This window comes from Microchirus variegatus (genome assembly GCF_963457635.1).
Source record: "Microchirus variegatus genome assembly, chromosome: 13".
NCBI lineage: Eukaryota > Metazoa > Chordata > Actinopteri > Pleuronectiformes > Soleidae > Microchirus > Microchirus variegatus.
Window position 1 is genome coordinate 11,424,373 of NC_139814.1, and position 16,312 is coordinate 11,440,684.

The window sequence follows — 16,312 nt, forward strand, 5'->3', positions numbered from 1 at the left end:
CCTTGATGTCCTGAGTGACAGTTTTTGCACCGAGAACATTTTTTTTTGTATCCCTTTAGTGGTCTTCTTCTAGCTGTTGGAGGGTCTGGAGGTGGCTTGTTATGCAGGATTGGAGGAGATGTTGGTGTCATAGAAACCATCCTCGTCCTCAGAGCTTAGTGTTGAGGATCCCAGAGCTGCTCGGTGTGTGTGCTGTGACTTCCGCCTGACACACACACACAAAAAAACACACAAACAGCACAACATGAATGATGCTTTCATACACTGCTGTTGAATGGATGCAGGCCTTAGTTTAGCTTAGTTACTATTTAGTGCCACCTAGTGTAAAGGAAATACATGGTACTGACACAGTCTCTTGTTAAATACTGAAAGTGAAGATGAGAACACCCGTTCAACTGCCCGTTGATACAAATATCATCAATATCAATCAAATACAGCAGCAATTCAATGCATTTAGACATGTGGACATGGTCGGTGGACAGGCCACGCGGTTGGTGTAGTGGTTATTAGTACTCTTGCCTTTGCAGCAGGTTTTGCATGATCTCACCATGTGATTTTCTGCAGGTTCTCCGGTTTCTTCCCACAGTCCAAAAACATGTAGATTTGGGGATTAGTAAAATTGGACACTCTGAATTGACTGTGAGTGTGGATGGTTGTTTGTCTCTATGTGTGGCCCTTTGACAGACTGGAGATCTGTCTAAGGTGTAACCCTGCCCTATCGCCCTATGTCAGCTGGGATTGGCACCACACTCTTAGAAATAAGGGTTCCAAAATGGTTCTTCTACAAGGGCTGAGTTTCTACCTGGAACCATTTGTTTCTGAAAAACCCTTTCCCGAAGAAAAGGTTTTTCAAGCGTTCTTGGTAACACTAATGGTTCCAGTAAGAACCATTTTGATCCAGAAAACCCTTTAAAACCCCTTTCCTGAATAAAGGGTTTTAAAGGGTTCTCCTATAAGGACTACCCGAAGAATCTTAAATGGTTCTACGTCGCACTTTTATTTCTAAGAGTGTAGCGACCCACATGACCCTCACATGAAGGATAAAGTGGTAGAAAATGGACAGATGGACGGACATGGTCAAGATGACCTGCTGAAGTTCAATCCGAGCATCAGAATGAGGAGGTGAGGAGAACAGACGGTGGTTTTGAAATGACAGAGCGTTAACCCGTAACTCAAATAACCACAGGTTACAATTAAGACATGCAGAAGAGCATCTTTGAACACCTCAACACGTCAAACCCTGAAGGATGTAGCCTCAGATGACAGCAGCAGAAGACCCCACAGAGCACTTTATTAGGTACACATGATAGCTAAAGGATTGCGATAATAAGTGAAGTCCTACTTGAGTTCAGACTCCATCGCTGTGACTTTGGCCTGCAGCGCCTCCTGCAGCTCCTGCTGCTCCTCCAAGTCTCTGAGAACCTTGCGGCGGACTCCCTCGAGGCGCTCTACCTCCAGTTCGCTCTCGTCGACCTGCCGTTTCAACGCCTTCACGCGCAGGGACAGCTAGGGACGGATAGGGGAGAGGTAATGGGTTAGAGGGGAGCAGAGGAGGTCACGGGTGAAGATGCAGGAGGCAGACGAGGAAGGAGGAAGACAAGCAGGTGCTAAAGCCATGGGTTTAATGGGTGTGTGGTCATGGGCAGCTATGGCCGATAAAAGAAGGCAGAGGAACGAGAGAGATGATCAGGGAAAGAGGTCAGAGGGCATTCTGGTGACTGAGTGAGAGTGGGAGTGGATTAGAAAGAGGACAGCACACATGAGATTGTTAATCTGATTTAAAAGAAGCAATTAAGTCAAACAGGATCCATAGACAATTCTTATTACGTGATGAAAACTGCAGAGTATGTAGATGAGCAGAAGAGAAACAACCACGTATTTGATAGTTACAGTGAAAACTGAGACCATCTGTTTGCTAAACATGTCGTTACAGCTTTTGTTTAACTCTGTAACAAGTAATAATATCCACCTTCTAGTGCTTCTACACATATTACAGCGATCGTTCATTTGAATTTGACTTTTATGGGTCGCTCTATCAGTTAGTAGAACAAGGTTAGTGTTTAACTCGCACAGACGTGAACAAAGATAACGTATTTACTAGCAGCCTCGATGTTTACCTGATCTCTCTGCTCGACATGCTGACTTCTCTCCTGGTCTAACGTGGCGTTCACCTCCTTTAGTTTTCTCTCATTTCGTCGATGAGCTGCCTGGATGCTGGCCTTCTCTCTGCGGGGGGAGAAATTGAGAATTCACATTATATTACAGCAAAACTTGATGCAGACAATTATCTTTAAGCTTGTTCTTTTATGTGTCTTCTTCTCTTATTTAATTAAGATATTTACAAGTGTGTAGTTGCCGCCTGTTTTATTAAACACCTGACGCTGGTTGCTTTACCAAGACATAACTTATGTCCAGTATGTAAGAATTTGTGACATCTAGTGGTCAGACTGCAGAGGCGTGTCTGCTCACCTTTACTTTTCTATTTTCCCCCTCTTTTTTGTGTGTCAGGAACCAGAGTGGCCTTTGGTTAATAACAAAGAACGTTGGTCTTTGTTTACAAAATAACATTATAAGGATAAATGACTTGCTCTGGCCAGTTTGGATGCTGTAAACACACCGTAACACACAGTGGCAGCCTCTATAAAGCAAGCCCCTTACCTAGAGTACATATAAAGGCTAATAATAAGGCTACAAAGTGATTGTGCACTCATACGAACATATTTATGGTTAGTTTATTCCATTTCTACCAATAAAACCTCCTAAATGTTACACCTTTAATAAAACTGTAACTTTATATACTGATGCAGTGTCTTTTGTGACTTTTCATCGTTACCTTTCTTCACTGCGAAGTCTCTCCTCTAACTCTTGGATTTTGTTTTCCAGCAGGGCGATTCCAGCCGTGGGCCGGGTCTGTCCCTCCATGTCTGCCACACGAGACCTCAGCTCCTTCACCTGGGGGGGGGGGGGGGTTTGATATAGTGAGGTGAATATACAGTAAATAACGTGATTTGAGCGTTTGTGTGATTCGTGTGAACGTCCTGGCACTGAATGACTGAGCAGCACCTGTCTCTCAAGTGCACTCTTGTCCATCTCCAGGTCGTGTCTCGCCGACCGCTCCTGCATTAAGTCTGAGCGTAGCTGGTCCACCTGAGAAGAGAAGGAAGTTGTGTGAGTGAAACCCATTATCGGTTCAACGCGGAAAAGCCTCCTCCTTATTTGCATGTGTATTCAAATATTTTTTTTCCTCTGTGGCACCTGATCTCTGCTCCGTGTAATACGGTCATTGAGAAGCTCCACGCCGCTCCTCTCCTCATCCAGCTCAATCTCCAGGGTCTTTATTCTATCCTGTAAACACGCAGGCAGATGAGATTAACACATTTATTTGATCTTGATGATACCTCAACTTCAAATGCGGGACTTGCTCCTCCCCTTTTTTTTTTTTTAAACTGCAATACGTAACTTTGTAAATCCTGATCAAGCTGTGTTTCTCAGTGTAGCAGCGTTTAGATGTTGTGTTGCCATGCAAACAGGTTAGAGTATGACTGACTGAACACAAAGAAGCATTTCAGAGGTGAATTCTGCAGCTCAAATAACCTGGTAATTAAACAGTTTGTCCAGATAAATGCTTTGTGCTCCCACCTGCTCCTTTGAAGCCGCTGCATGCACGCAAACGTGCGTAAATAACAAATAAAATTGATCTGATCTATACACACAAAGTCTGTTTTTAGATGCAGCACACAAATAACACCAAACAAAGGCAGAATAATCAACTTGCATCAAAAATTACACACTGAAACATCCTTCATTTAACTCGCACCCATCTTTAGAGGTCATGACCTTTGACCCTGAGACCTCACCTCCAGACCCCTGATCCCCCTGCTGCGATCGGTGTGGGTGATCTTCTCTGAGTCCAGTTCACTCTCCAGGTGTTTGAGGCGGTTGCTGAGAAGGTCTCTCTCCAGCTGAGCGTTGTCTCTCTCCTCGCTGCACACCAGCAGGTCCTTCTTCAGACGAGAAACCTGGGGGGAAAACGGTGAAGGATATATGTCGTTTAATAGGAATTCTACCCATTATCATACGTTTTCTGCTTCCATTCAATGCTTCCTGTTTATTGATTCATTTACTTACCCATTTTTACAGGTTTAAGATTGAAATCTTTATTTCTTTTTCATCTTTTAACTATTTAAACACCTTTAACTTTCTTAAACTTCTTTGTTTTTTGTTACTTTTCCTCTTTTTTTTTTTAACTTTTCCTCCCTCAGACTAAATTTAAATAATGGAAAAATTACCCACAAACTGCAGCATACTCTGATAAAAATCATATTAATTTGGCAGGAATATGCTCATTAAAAGTGCAAGAATATTTTGACTAAGGAATAATCCCAGTTGAATCGTTTTAGTTTAATTACAATTCATCCTAAGGGTGATCTGAGTGTGTGTGACAGATTGTATGTGAATACATCCACTGGTTTTTGGGTTAGTTCAGTCTGGACCAATCACCTCGTCTTGCTGGGCCTTCAGGTTGCTCTGGGTTCTCTGCAGCTCAGCCAGCCGCTCTTTATTGTTGCGCTGCGCCTCCAGCAGGTCCTTCCTCGAACGCTCCCTGTAGTCGTCGAGCTGCGTGTGCAGAGCTACCACAGACTGACGGGAATCTTCCATCATTATCTCCATCTGACAGCAAAGGAGACACAGATGAGACAAAAAAAAAAGGGGGGAGGGGAAAAAACGACAACATCCCTGCTGTAGCTGTGACCTTAACACACACCTCTTTGTTAATCTTCTCCAGGGCTCGGTCCAGCAGCCTCTTCTGCTCCTCCAGGTCAATCTTGCCTCTCCGCAGCACCTCCCTCTCCAGGTCTCTCTCATCCAGCCGCCGGGTCAGCTCATCCCTCTCCTTGCTCAGACGGGCGGTTGCTCTTTTGGCCTCCTCCAGCTGAGACTTCAGGGAGCGGTTCTCGTCCTCCAGAGCTTCCACCGCCTCCTCCGTCTCCGAGCTGCGCGGCCCGCTGGAGTGAAGCCTCGTCTGTGCAGTGAGAAGACGTTCTCTTTATTCGTGCAAGTCAGGGACTGCGTTATCTGGTGCAACTTGTGGTGTCATTTTATGATGAAGACAGAGTCGAGAGTCATAGAATGAAAGGTAATGAGGTAATGTCTCACTGTTGGACTGTTTAGTTGTCCTGCATTTTGAGAGGGAGGCTTCTATGAAACACACAAGATTTAAGCGTCAAAGCACTTTACACAGCTGTAATACGATGGTGTTACGGTAACATGGAGCACAACGCATATGCAAATGTATCTGGCAGGGATTAGTTTATTTTGAGTTTTGCTAATTTACTTTATTGGTTGAAAAATAGCATGTGTGCGGGAGCACGTCTATTTTGAACTTGTACAGTAAGCGTGTGTGTGTGTGTGTGTGTACTGCTGCTTTTGGGTTTTTGTACCCGTACCATTCGTGCCAGCCTTTCTCTGAGGCGAGTGTTGGCTTCCTGCAGCTCCATGTTGCCGCCGTGATCCAACCTTCCTGTAGATCCAGCTGACGGCTGTAGAGACTTGTGGTTCAAAAGAGAGATTAAAGCATTATTGATGCAACAGCTGTGCTTGATTCATTCATCCAGTCCTGATCTTTAATTTTAAGTTTTAAGACATTGGAAATACCTTTTTTGAGTTAAGAACGTCATGTAAAATACAGACATTTGTGAGCAATATATCTGTGAGCTCCATATTCACCCCAAAAAACATCTACTAAATCATAAAATAACGTAGATGCTGCACCTCCTTCGCTTTCCCGAGCTCCTTTTCCAGCTCGGCTTTGTCTTTCTGCGACTGCTCCTTCAACCTGCTGATTTCAGCCACAAGCTCCGCCTCCTTCTCCTCGCTGGCTTTCTTCAGGGCCTGAAGTGCTCTGGTCCTCTCGTCTAACTCGCCCTTTTGTTTGTGCAGATCGGCGCGAGTCCGCTTCAGATTGTCATGGCAACGCTGAAGCTCCTTGGGATAAGTAATTAGAGATGAAAAAAAAAAAATGCATGTGTGAGCAAGAGGAATGTGCCAGGGTGCATAATAACAATAATACTGTGCCAGTACGGGCACAAGGCACGTGAGCGTGTGTCGTTTGTGAATAAATGAAAGAGACACGATCTAAACTTTGACCAAAGGAAAGCCCACAGTTGCTTCAGTGCTCTGACAGATTAAAAAACAAGCCGTGAAAACGTTCTGTAAAAGAGAGAGAGAGAGAGAAGACGAGCCCCTGCATTTCACCCACACAGGGAACATAATCTGTGTTCCGCCTCGAGACGAAACGTCAATTACCTCTTCCACAGAAGAGCGATCGTCAGACGCAGACATTTTTTTCTTAGTGGCGAGAAGTGAATCCTGAACATCCTTGAGCTTGTTCTCAAATTCTTCCTTCTCCAAGTGGGATTTTAGGAGCCTGTGGAAAGATATTAAGATATTAAGATATTAAGGAACACATGAGGTGACAGTACACACACACACACACAACACAAAATGTTTAACTCCTACTTATTTATTCAAGATGTCAGAAATAAAATCAGGAAAAGGGTTGTCTATATCAGATGGTTAATCATTAAATATTCGTTTTGACTGATTAAAATCACTTGATAACCTTGATTTGATGGCAGGATTGACATGATTGGGTTTATTATCACCAGATTACCGTTAGTTGGATCCACCAATCTGAATCTAATGACCGGGAACAAATCCACCCTGACACACAGAACAAGCCGTACAGGGGGATGTTCAGGGAACAAACTCTAGTGGAAACTAAAAGTCTAAATCTACTCGGAGCAAATGCGACGATTTTCTCTCTCTCTCACATTCGACTGCTGACAGGTTTCCTGCTCCTGCTGAGTGAAGAGTACAGTGAAGGAGGGCATGCATTAAAAATAACTCCAGAGAAATGTTATCTGGTGGGAGTGAGCCAAAAACAGGGATTTATTTTTTAACAGCAAACTTTTTTCTTCAGATTCTCTGAGCTCATGCTCCAGTGTGAGAAAAAAAACAAAACACCCAGCAACAACAAAGGCGTTTTTGATGCTTGACCAAAGGTGGAATAATATACTTTGAGTCCAAAAGAATAGTATGGTTCCACAGTCAGGTTTGGTTCAGCATAAAATAAAGATGCTCTTTGAACATGACTTTACTGTGTACTTGTGTAGTGTTTTTGAGACTACAGATACAGGGTGTGTACTAAATAAAATGAGAATTGATTGTCTAACTGCAATGTTTCAGTATTCAAATAAGACACAGTGAGGTGTCCTCACTGTCCTACACACCTGTCTCTGGAAATAGACGTGTGATGTATTCATATTTGTAGCGTAAAGTAATTTATGCTCGGCGGCTTCCGAACGCGGTTATTTTTATGTGATGGACTTAAGAACGAGTGATTTATGGACACTCACTCCTCTCTGGTGTTGTGCAGCTCCTCCGCGGTGACCTCCAGCTGCGTCCTCCACTGCTTGCTCTCATCTCTGCAGCTCTCCAGCTCTTCCTCCAGGGTCAACACGGAGGCGTTCACCCTCTCCCTCTCCTCCTCGATCTGCTCCTGGGACTGACGCACAACAACCAACATTAATTGGCACCGATCTTTCATTCACGCGAACAGAGATGCAGCTTTTTTCCCCTCAGCGTGCTCTCTCATCAACTTTAAAAAGCAGCTCTGGAGAAGAAATTACACCACACCATGTCAGACAAGATCACGGTACAGTCGACACAAACAGCTTCTTTAATCCTCTACACGCCAAAAAATAAGATCAGAAGCAACTGACAGCATATCTGCTTATTTCCTGCTCTCAGGCACTTACTTTTTTCCAACTTCCCTCTGCTGTTTCCTAAAATCTGCATAATGATCTATTCCTGCACATACATATATGCTTCAAATGTCGACGCCACATCTGACAGTTCCTCAATAATAGTCCACGGGTGGAATCTCAATCTCAGGAATAGAAATTCTGCCTTTTTTACATTGCAGTTGCATGTGGAAAAAAGCCGTGCTTAACTTAGCTCAGGGTGAACGCGACTTACTCTACATATGCTCCTCCAACTGATATCTAATTATATTTTAAAAAGGAGCTTAGTTGAAGTATAATTTCTCTGATTAGAAACTAAGAAATATTCGCTGTGGAGAGGGGGGAAAAAACTTTTCCTGGGTTGACTGAAATGAAAAAGGCAGGCTCTTATTTTGACACAAACAGTTTTACATAAATAATTTGAATAAAAGGACAAAGTGATACTGAACAGGTTTATGTTGAACCTGACCACCAGTGCCAACATACTGAAATAAAGTGAAAATCACTACATTTTCATTTGTAGTTTTTTTTTTTGATCCGAAACGTCTCGTTTACAAGACTTTCTGGAGCGCTATAAGCCTTTGTAGTAAAAGCAGAGATGACATAAAAAGAAGCTCCTTCTTTTAAAATGCTCTTCTTACGATAACTATCTGTGTTTTTTCTTGTGTGCTCCAGTGTAGCTCAGCTCTGTGTGTAAACACTGCCCTGATTGTTCTTTATTCACTTTATTGCTTCAGTTTGTGTTGGTTCAGTGACACAACATTCTAGTAGTTTCACTGAGCCGTTTAGTTGTTTAGCTCTTTGTTTTTTATCTGAAAAATGATGGCGACACACACTCACACACACACATGCGTAAGTGAAATCATAGAGACACATCAAACAACCATTTAAAAGCATATAAATGAAGTTTAAGTGATAAATAATGCATGCTCATTAATATTCCTGCTGTGATTATCATTGTTCTGCTTGGTTTTAAATGGGCCCTGGGATTAATCAGAGTGTTTTTAATCACTTGGGTTTTCAGCTAATGACAATTACTGAAGAGTTGATCACAGATCAAACCAGGAGAGGATCTGTTCAGAAAAGTTAGTCTGTTCTGTGATTGATGGACGGATTAAAACAAACAAAAGGCTGTCACCTGTGTGACCTGCTCCATGGTTCTCCTCAGGTTGTCCATGTCCTGGCTGTACTGTTCTCTGAGATTCTCCATCTCATTGTCGTGGCACTCCACCTCCTCCTTCAGCACTCCCTTCAGGGCCGTCAGCTCGCGCTCGCGCTGGTGGAGCACATCCTCCTGGCGCTGACGTAACAGAGCAGCCTCAGCCAGCTCAGCCTGCAGCGTCATCACATCCTTAAAGAAGAGCAAAAGTTCAGATAGGTAAGATAGAAGCAAGTGTGTGTGTGTGTGTGTGTGTGTGTGTGTAGTGGTGCCAAACATCAGTACCGTCTGCAGTGAGTCTGAGTGAGGTGAGTTTTCTGAAAACCTCCTCAGATCCTCCTGAAGCTCAGCCAGCTGATCTTCCAGTAGACGCTGGCGAGTCTCTGCAAGTTCTCTGGCCATACGCTCCTGGGCCAATCTGCACGCACACACGCACACAAACACACACACACAAACACACACACAGTATTAATATTTCAACAGCAGACTCATTAGCAATCAGGCAATAGTGAAATGCTCATTAGGTAAAAAGCCACACTAACTGGAAGCTTATTGTTGGCTGTTAAGTGCACATGCATTAACATTCCACACGAAACAGGAACTCACTTCATCACGTCGCACTTTTGTCAAACTTACACTGACTTTTATTCATTCTTCTGGAAACTTATCTTACCCTTAACCTTATTTTTGTTTCCCTCAACCTTAAAACGGCCCATTTGACAGACATGGTAGAAGAAAGTCTTCAAGATAACGTTGACTTATAAACCTTAACCTTGTTGTTGGGTTTTTTTTGAAGTGAAGGGTTGTATGAGTCACTGACACATATAATCATTACAGACTGTGGCACACAGGCCGCAGGGAGTCAGACTGAGTCACAAGAAGCTTGACCTCACTCACAACATCGGTGCCAGGTGCCACTAAACAAAAGGCTCGCCGAATGAAATCTACAGCTGATTACATTATGTCTGAAATATCCTAAACTTTTGAACAGTAGTGTATGTTCACTCTCTTATCTCAGACTTTTTTATTCGCTTAGAAACCAAAGTTGGTAAACCACTAATTCCCCAGTGGTTCATGGGAATAGGGGAGCTGCTGTTTCTATCTAAACAGAGACCTTTAAACACAAACTTCTAAAATGAATACCATAAACTTATTGAGGCAGAAGTGGATCAAGAACTCATGTGTGCTACGGTGTAAAATTGTTGATTTTCCCCATGGATGTTGGTGGGGGGAGTGAGAAGTTTACACAACAACACAAACTTCAAATTTCAGTAGGACAATCCTGGTGAGATATCATTGATTTAAGCAAGTGGGGGTAAATCAAGTGTTTTCCTTATGTTCCTCTTACCGGCAGCCATGTTTTCAGTCAGGGAAAGTGTCCATGTTCACATGTAAACGCGCTGAACTATCCCTTTACCCTCAACAACTGACCTAACAACCGTTGTGTTCACACTTACTCATCGTAGGCCTGCTCCAGATCTCTCCTGCAGCGACTGAGTTGCTCCTGAAGTTCCTCAAGTTTAGTCTTTTGATGGCTTCCATCAGATCCTCCCTTCTGTCATCAACAACAACAACAACAACAGTTACACACAAAGTGTAGAGGACATTCAGGAGGACACTGGACAAACAAAACTCAAATAAACCGAGACATACAGTCGAGAGCAGAAGTGGAAATGCAGCACATCCACTGTCAAAGTACCACACACATTGTGCACTTTATATTACTTTAACAGATAAAGAAGAAAACAAAGAAAAGGTTTCTTGCCCTAGTTTCTGACAGTCTGACAGACGTAGCCAGTGCACTCAGACACTGTAAAACAAGACCATCTCCCCACATCAACAGCCCGTGAGAAGCTGCAGGGAAACGGAGCTGCAGCGGCACTTCTTTTGTCGCCCACACCACTCGTCAACACTCCTTCTCCTTCTGAAAAGGAGGTTTAAGCGCAGCCTGCCCATGAAACCATGAAACCTCTCTTATCCTCCTACACAGCCATTACAGGGACGCACACACACACAGACAGACAAAGCCAGGATCACGGATAGTTTCATTCCTCCGGGGGGTGGGGGTGGACTTTACGCTTACTTATCAGAGCTGGATTAAGAAGATACACTTCGTCTAAATCCTCACAGGGCGCTTTGTAGATAAACTCGTTCTGGGACATTTCAGTTTGTCTCGTCTGTGTTCACAGAGAGATAATTAACAGAGGATAACATAACTGAGAAGATGCAGAAGCTCTTTTTCCACGCTGAGTGAATTGCATCAGCCGAATCCTCGTGTGTATTATGTGTGATTAAATATATATATATATATATATATATATATATATATATGTATATATATATATATATATATGTCTTGTCTAAATAATATCTGGTTTGATCTTGATACTCATGAAGAGATAAGACAGAGGCGAAAAGAAAAGCACGATCAATTTGGGACGTGATAACATAGTACTTTAAAGATCCCACCCACTGTTGACAGCAAATATCATATTATTTCATGCTCAATGTCAGATATTTATTTAGGGATAACTAGTTCACTGGTGAAGTCTCTTTTTCTAAGTGTAACTTTTATATCATAGAACAGGTTTTATAGCACAGACGTAGAGATTTGGCCATAATTCAAACTGGTAAAGTTTGAAGGTGACCAAAGTCTGGGATCATCTCCAAGATCCATATGTTGGAAATTAAGGCTACAGAATATATTGAAAATGTATCGTCAAAATCGACATTGACAACATAAATGTGAAATAATATATATAATATATATGTACACTGTGCACCATGAGATCTGTTGTTTCAGCAATGCTCTAATGACCAAACAGTATAGTTATTTCTCAACCACTTTATTGGAACACATCCAATAAAGTGGTTGAGAAATGTGTAAGCAATTTTAAAATAACACATTTATCAGAATAAAAACATCTTCTGCAGGTCAAAGTGTGCAACTCTAACTAATGTTTGTCCTACTATTTCATGTCAACAAAAAGGTATATTACACCAGGTTTAATCGAGACACGCTTGCGCATTAAAAACATAGTTTTGCTAACACATAAGACCAACTTTCAGTCACATGATTCTAGTCCAAATATCCAGTAATCACAGAATTTGTCAGACATGAGAACAACAAAGCTGGTGTTGAGACCTGCGACGTTTGCACAGTACGGTGGGTGTCGCAAAGACAGCTCGGACTGTGATAAATGTACATTGTTCCTTGTGCTGGTTTCGTTTGGCCGAGTATTTATCAAAAAAAAAAGTAAAGAAGCATGTTTTGTTCACATGGTCACGACCTGGAAATGTGTGCAAACTGATAGAGAGCAATAAACCGAAAAAGGGCTGTAAAAGCAGTCCTTTGTGTTCCCTCCTTACACACACACACACACACACACACACACACAGACACACATCAGCTGTCTGTGGTACTGAGGTAATCTAACACATCACCATCTGAGCCTCGGTGAAACATGAAAAACAAACAGGGTGTCAGCGCCGGGAACTACTGACTCTTCCTCTAATACATACACACACACACACACACACACACACACACACACACACACACACACACACACACACACACACACACACACACACACACACACACACACACACACACACACACACACACACACACACACACACACACACACACACACACACACACACACACACACACACACACACACACACACACACACACACACACACACACACACACAGACTGGTAACACTGCATTAAACCTGTCAATCCACAGCACAGGCACTCAACAGAGTGGTAAAGCATGAAGCCTGCTTCACATCACACTTTGAAGTGCGGATAAACCTCTTCAGAAAAGAAAAAAAAGAACTGTGATCTGGACATTGAACGCATCACAAGTAATCGCCACAAACTGGACGAGCCCTTTGGTTTCCAACAAACACACATCATAAAAACCCTGCTCTGATCTTAAGTCAGTTTAGAAGCCTCACAGCCTCAGGCTTCACCCTACACTTGGATGTTACGCGGTTAAAGCAGCGTCTAAATCTACTAAAAGCGGACATGTAAAAACAAAACAAATGAGGTTTTGCACAACAACAGCCCCTTTGAGGATGTTCTGTACCATCCTGCAAGCAAACCCCTCAGCTGGTGCAGGGTTCCAGTCCAACTCAATTATTGATGAATCTCAATGACTGCTCCCTCAACACACACTGAGACCACGACAGCTCTCCTCTGCAGGTGCGTCGTTGCCGAGAGACGGCGCAGCATAAGCAGCCACGGACACGCGGCCGCTTAGAAGTGGCATAACAGGGCGTCGTACATAATCAGGTGCATGTTATTTGAGACGGTGAGGACACAAAGGAATTACTCATCTATGCAGATTTATGCAAAAGTTGCGCGTTTTAAAGGCAGTGGTGCAAACATCCTCGTGGAAAAAAACAAGGCTCGGCCTATTTTAATCAGGTGTCAGAGGAGCACAAAAGGAGCAGAGATGATGAAATTGACAGAGGAATTCTCAGCACGCTGATTAATTTTCACATTTTTTTGGACTGCCAAAGAGGAGCCTCTGAGGCAAGGCTGAATAAAACAGAAACTTCACGTCCTCAGAATAAAAGAAGCGGCCGCCAACCATCTGTTAGCTTCATTACAAGAACTGCTCTGCTGAAGAAGACGCCGCCGCTTTTCCCAACCTTTTGTACCAACAATATGCTGAACCCACACACGGCACGTATGCTGAGAGAGGAGCGCGTGCCAGGAGAATTATATGCTTAATTGTTATTCCATCACTTTTTTATTCTTAACATTAGGTTAGGTGAGCGCTCTGAAGAGTGGCAAAATATAAGATTAAAAATAACATACTGGTGCTTTTAATACTAAAAAACCAGTCAGAAGAAATAATTGTCTCATAATTTCATCAAAACAGATTCTTTTAATCATTGCATTGCGTGTAAAAATGAATTTAAAGGTGCATTATGTAATAAATCTAAAGCAACTGGCCATAAAATCCTCCTAATATGTCACAGAGACTCAGGAATAATGTTCATATAACAAACTGAACTCACCAACAACAAGAGAACAGACAGAATATTTGCATTAAAAAAAATCTGCAAATCATGTTTTGGCATGTGGCGCCACCTACCGCCGTCTACCAATCACTGCATTCAGTAGAGTCTCAGCTGCCGAGCAACCATGGGTTGCCAGTTACGTCAGAAAACGAAACCTAAAAGACCTCTTTTTTTATTACTATTTGAATGTAGTAACCGTTTTTGGCCACATTCTTACATATGGCACCTTTAATTTGGCAGAAATTACAAAGAAAATAATGCCACTTCCATTTTGTGACTTTATAAAGATGGGATGGAAAATTACCAAAAATAACTAAATCAACAATGAATGAACACAACATGCTCATTTCCTCGTTTTTGCTGAGTAGGTTTTTCTTTAATCCATAAATAAAAACTGGCCAGTACTCGTGGGCAAAAAAAACCGAACAGGCTTTAATGTGTGATTGTACCTTAGAAGTGCCAGTTGTCTCGTTTTCAGGGCTGATTTTTCTTCTGAGGGATCCCTCGCTCTCACTGGTGCTGATGAGAAAACATTACATTTTTATGCATGTATATATATATATATATGTACACAGTAAAAATTACTTTTTTGTTTGTTGTTTACCTCTCTTTAGGGATGTTAAAAATAGACTTGACTTGAGCTTCCTCCACAATGATCATCTCTGTGTTTTTATTCAAGGTCCTGGGTGCAACGTCCTTCAAATAGAAAGCGAATAATCTTTAAAACTAAATGATTATAAGTCAATAACTCATCAGGTAACTATTAGAGACACTTACAGGCTTTTTAGCTATAGATGGAGGCAAGTTCTTGGTGACAAACATCCCTGATGACTTAAAGCTTGACTTCGGGGCCTCAGGAGGTGAAACCTTGGTGACGGATGCAGGTTTTCCACCCATGCTACTGCTCGATGATGTCAAAGACTTGGAGGACGTGGATAGAGGAACAGCGTAGGGATTCTCAGTGGGAGAGGGAGGAGATGGCAGGGAATCTTCTGGCTGAGAATCCTTCCGTGCGTCAAGACTTCTGGATCGCTTGCGTTCGTCAAACCTGAGCCGCTGCCTTGCTCCTGAGCGGCCTCTGGTCTGTGGAGCACTGCCTGGAGTCCCACTGTTAAACTTGCTGATGAGCTTGTTGATGGGAGCCAGGGAGTTGTCGTCGATCGCGTCGACGGGCTCCTCATCAAGTGATTCTGCAGGTGCTGGGAATGACTTTGAAGAAAATTTGGTGATCAATTTTTTCCCACTGTTCCGGCCCAAAGAGCCGGAGAAACCAGAGCCGTTTGGCTTGAACCCTCTGGGTCCCGTACCATTTAACTTGACAGGTTTCAGCCCTGCTTCATTATATTCTTCATTGCTCCCATTACTAGACCAGTCTCTGCCGTTCTCTGCTGCAGTGGCCGTTGTTTTGATTTTGGGAACAGCTTTCTGATTGTCTACCTTTCCTTTTTCTCTAGCTGCACCTTCCTCCTCCCCTTGTGTTCCTGCTTGCCCGTCTCCTGGAGGTCGCTTCAGAGGACTCCCAAAGATCTCCCCATCCTCATCCTCCGTGAGAGAAACCGGAGATGGTGCTGGGTTTGGAGCAGCACTGTAGGGATTAGTGAATTCTGCTGGCTGTGTATTGGGTTTAGGGAGGCTGTTGTAAGGCGATGGTGACCCTGAGCCTGAGTTCTGAGAGTTGAGCTGAACCCCATACGAGTCCCCTTTCTCCCCATCTTTCAAGACCACATAAGGGTGTCCAGAGATTCCCTGAACCCGCACTGCCACGCCATACTTATTGGAAGGGGAGGTTGCTCCGTTTACTTTGGATCTGTCAGGATAAACACCTCCGGTGTCGTCCAGGTCCTTGATGAAACGGATCTGAACGCCATAATCAACGAGCGCCTTCTTATCCGTGGAAAGAGTGCTCATGATCACTTCCTGGTGTCTACGCCGAGCAGCCTGGTCAGAGAGGGGAGAACAACACAAATATAAATGAACAGGAACATGTAGAGTCTGAAACATAGAACTGTAGAGCCTTTGTTTTAAGCACTTGGGTGTTAAATATGTAAATGCAAAGGTCCTTCATCTGAAAACAGGCTCTGTGAAGCAATACTATCAGACCTGACTGAGGGAGCATTTGTGTGTATACACCAGCAGGACTGAGAACCATTTATCCCATTAAAACTGTGAAATTAGTAGAATTCATGTAGGAAACTTTTTTCGTGGATGTGTTTTCAGTCACACATTTCCACATAATTGCATCTGTCTTGACGTAAAAACATGGGAATGTCACCAGGCAACACAGAGAGAGTCATGTGGAGCCGAT

General features: G+C 43.0%; 1 protein-coding gene across 1 annotated transcript; it reads right to left on the reverse strand.

Annotated features, from left to right (window-relative positions):
• Window positions 1-99: 99 nt before the first annotated feature.
• Window positions 100-15,921, reverse strand: cgnb (cingulin b; the record flags this gene model as incomplete). Its single annotated transcript, XM_083899482.1, has 18 exons — window positions 14,785-15,921; window positions 10,422-10,519; window positions 9,250-9,382; window positions 8,944-9,156; window positions 7,419-7,567; window positions 6,834-6,860; window positions 6,307-6,427; window positions 5,773-5,982; window positions 5,448-5,540; window positions 4,766-5,023; window positions 4,501-4,671; window positions 3,858-4,019; window positions 3,256-3,345; window positions 3,064-3,147; window positions 2,834-2,952; window positions 2,118-2,226; window positions 1,343-1,506; window positions 100-205 (listed from the first exon to the last, which is right to left on the reverse strand). Exons 1-18 carry the CDS (start codon window positions 15,913-15,915, stop codon window positions 100-102), a joined length of 3,438 nt encoding a protein of 1,145 aa, XP_083755608.1. The 5' UTR covers window positions 15,916-15,921.
• Window positions 15,922-16,312: the final 391 nt, after the last annotated feature.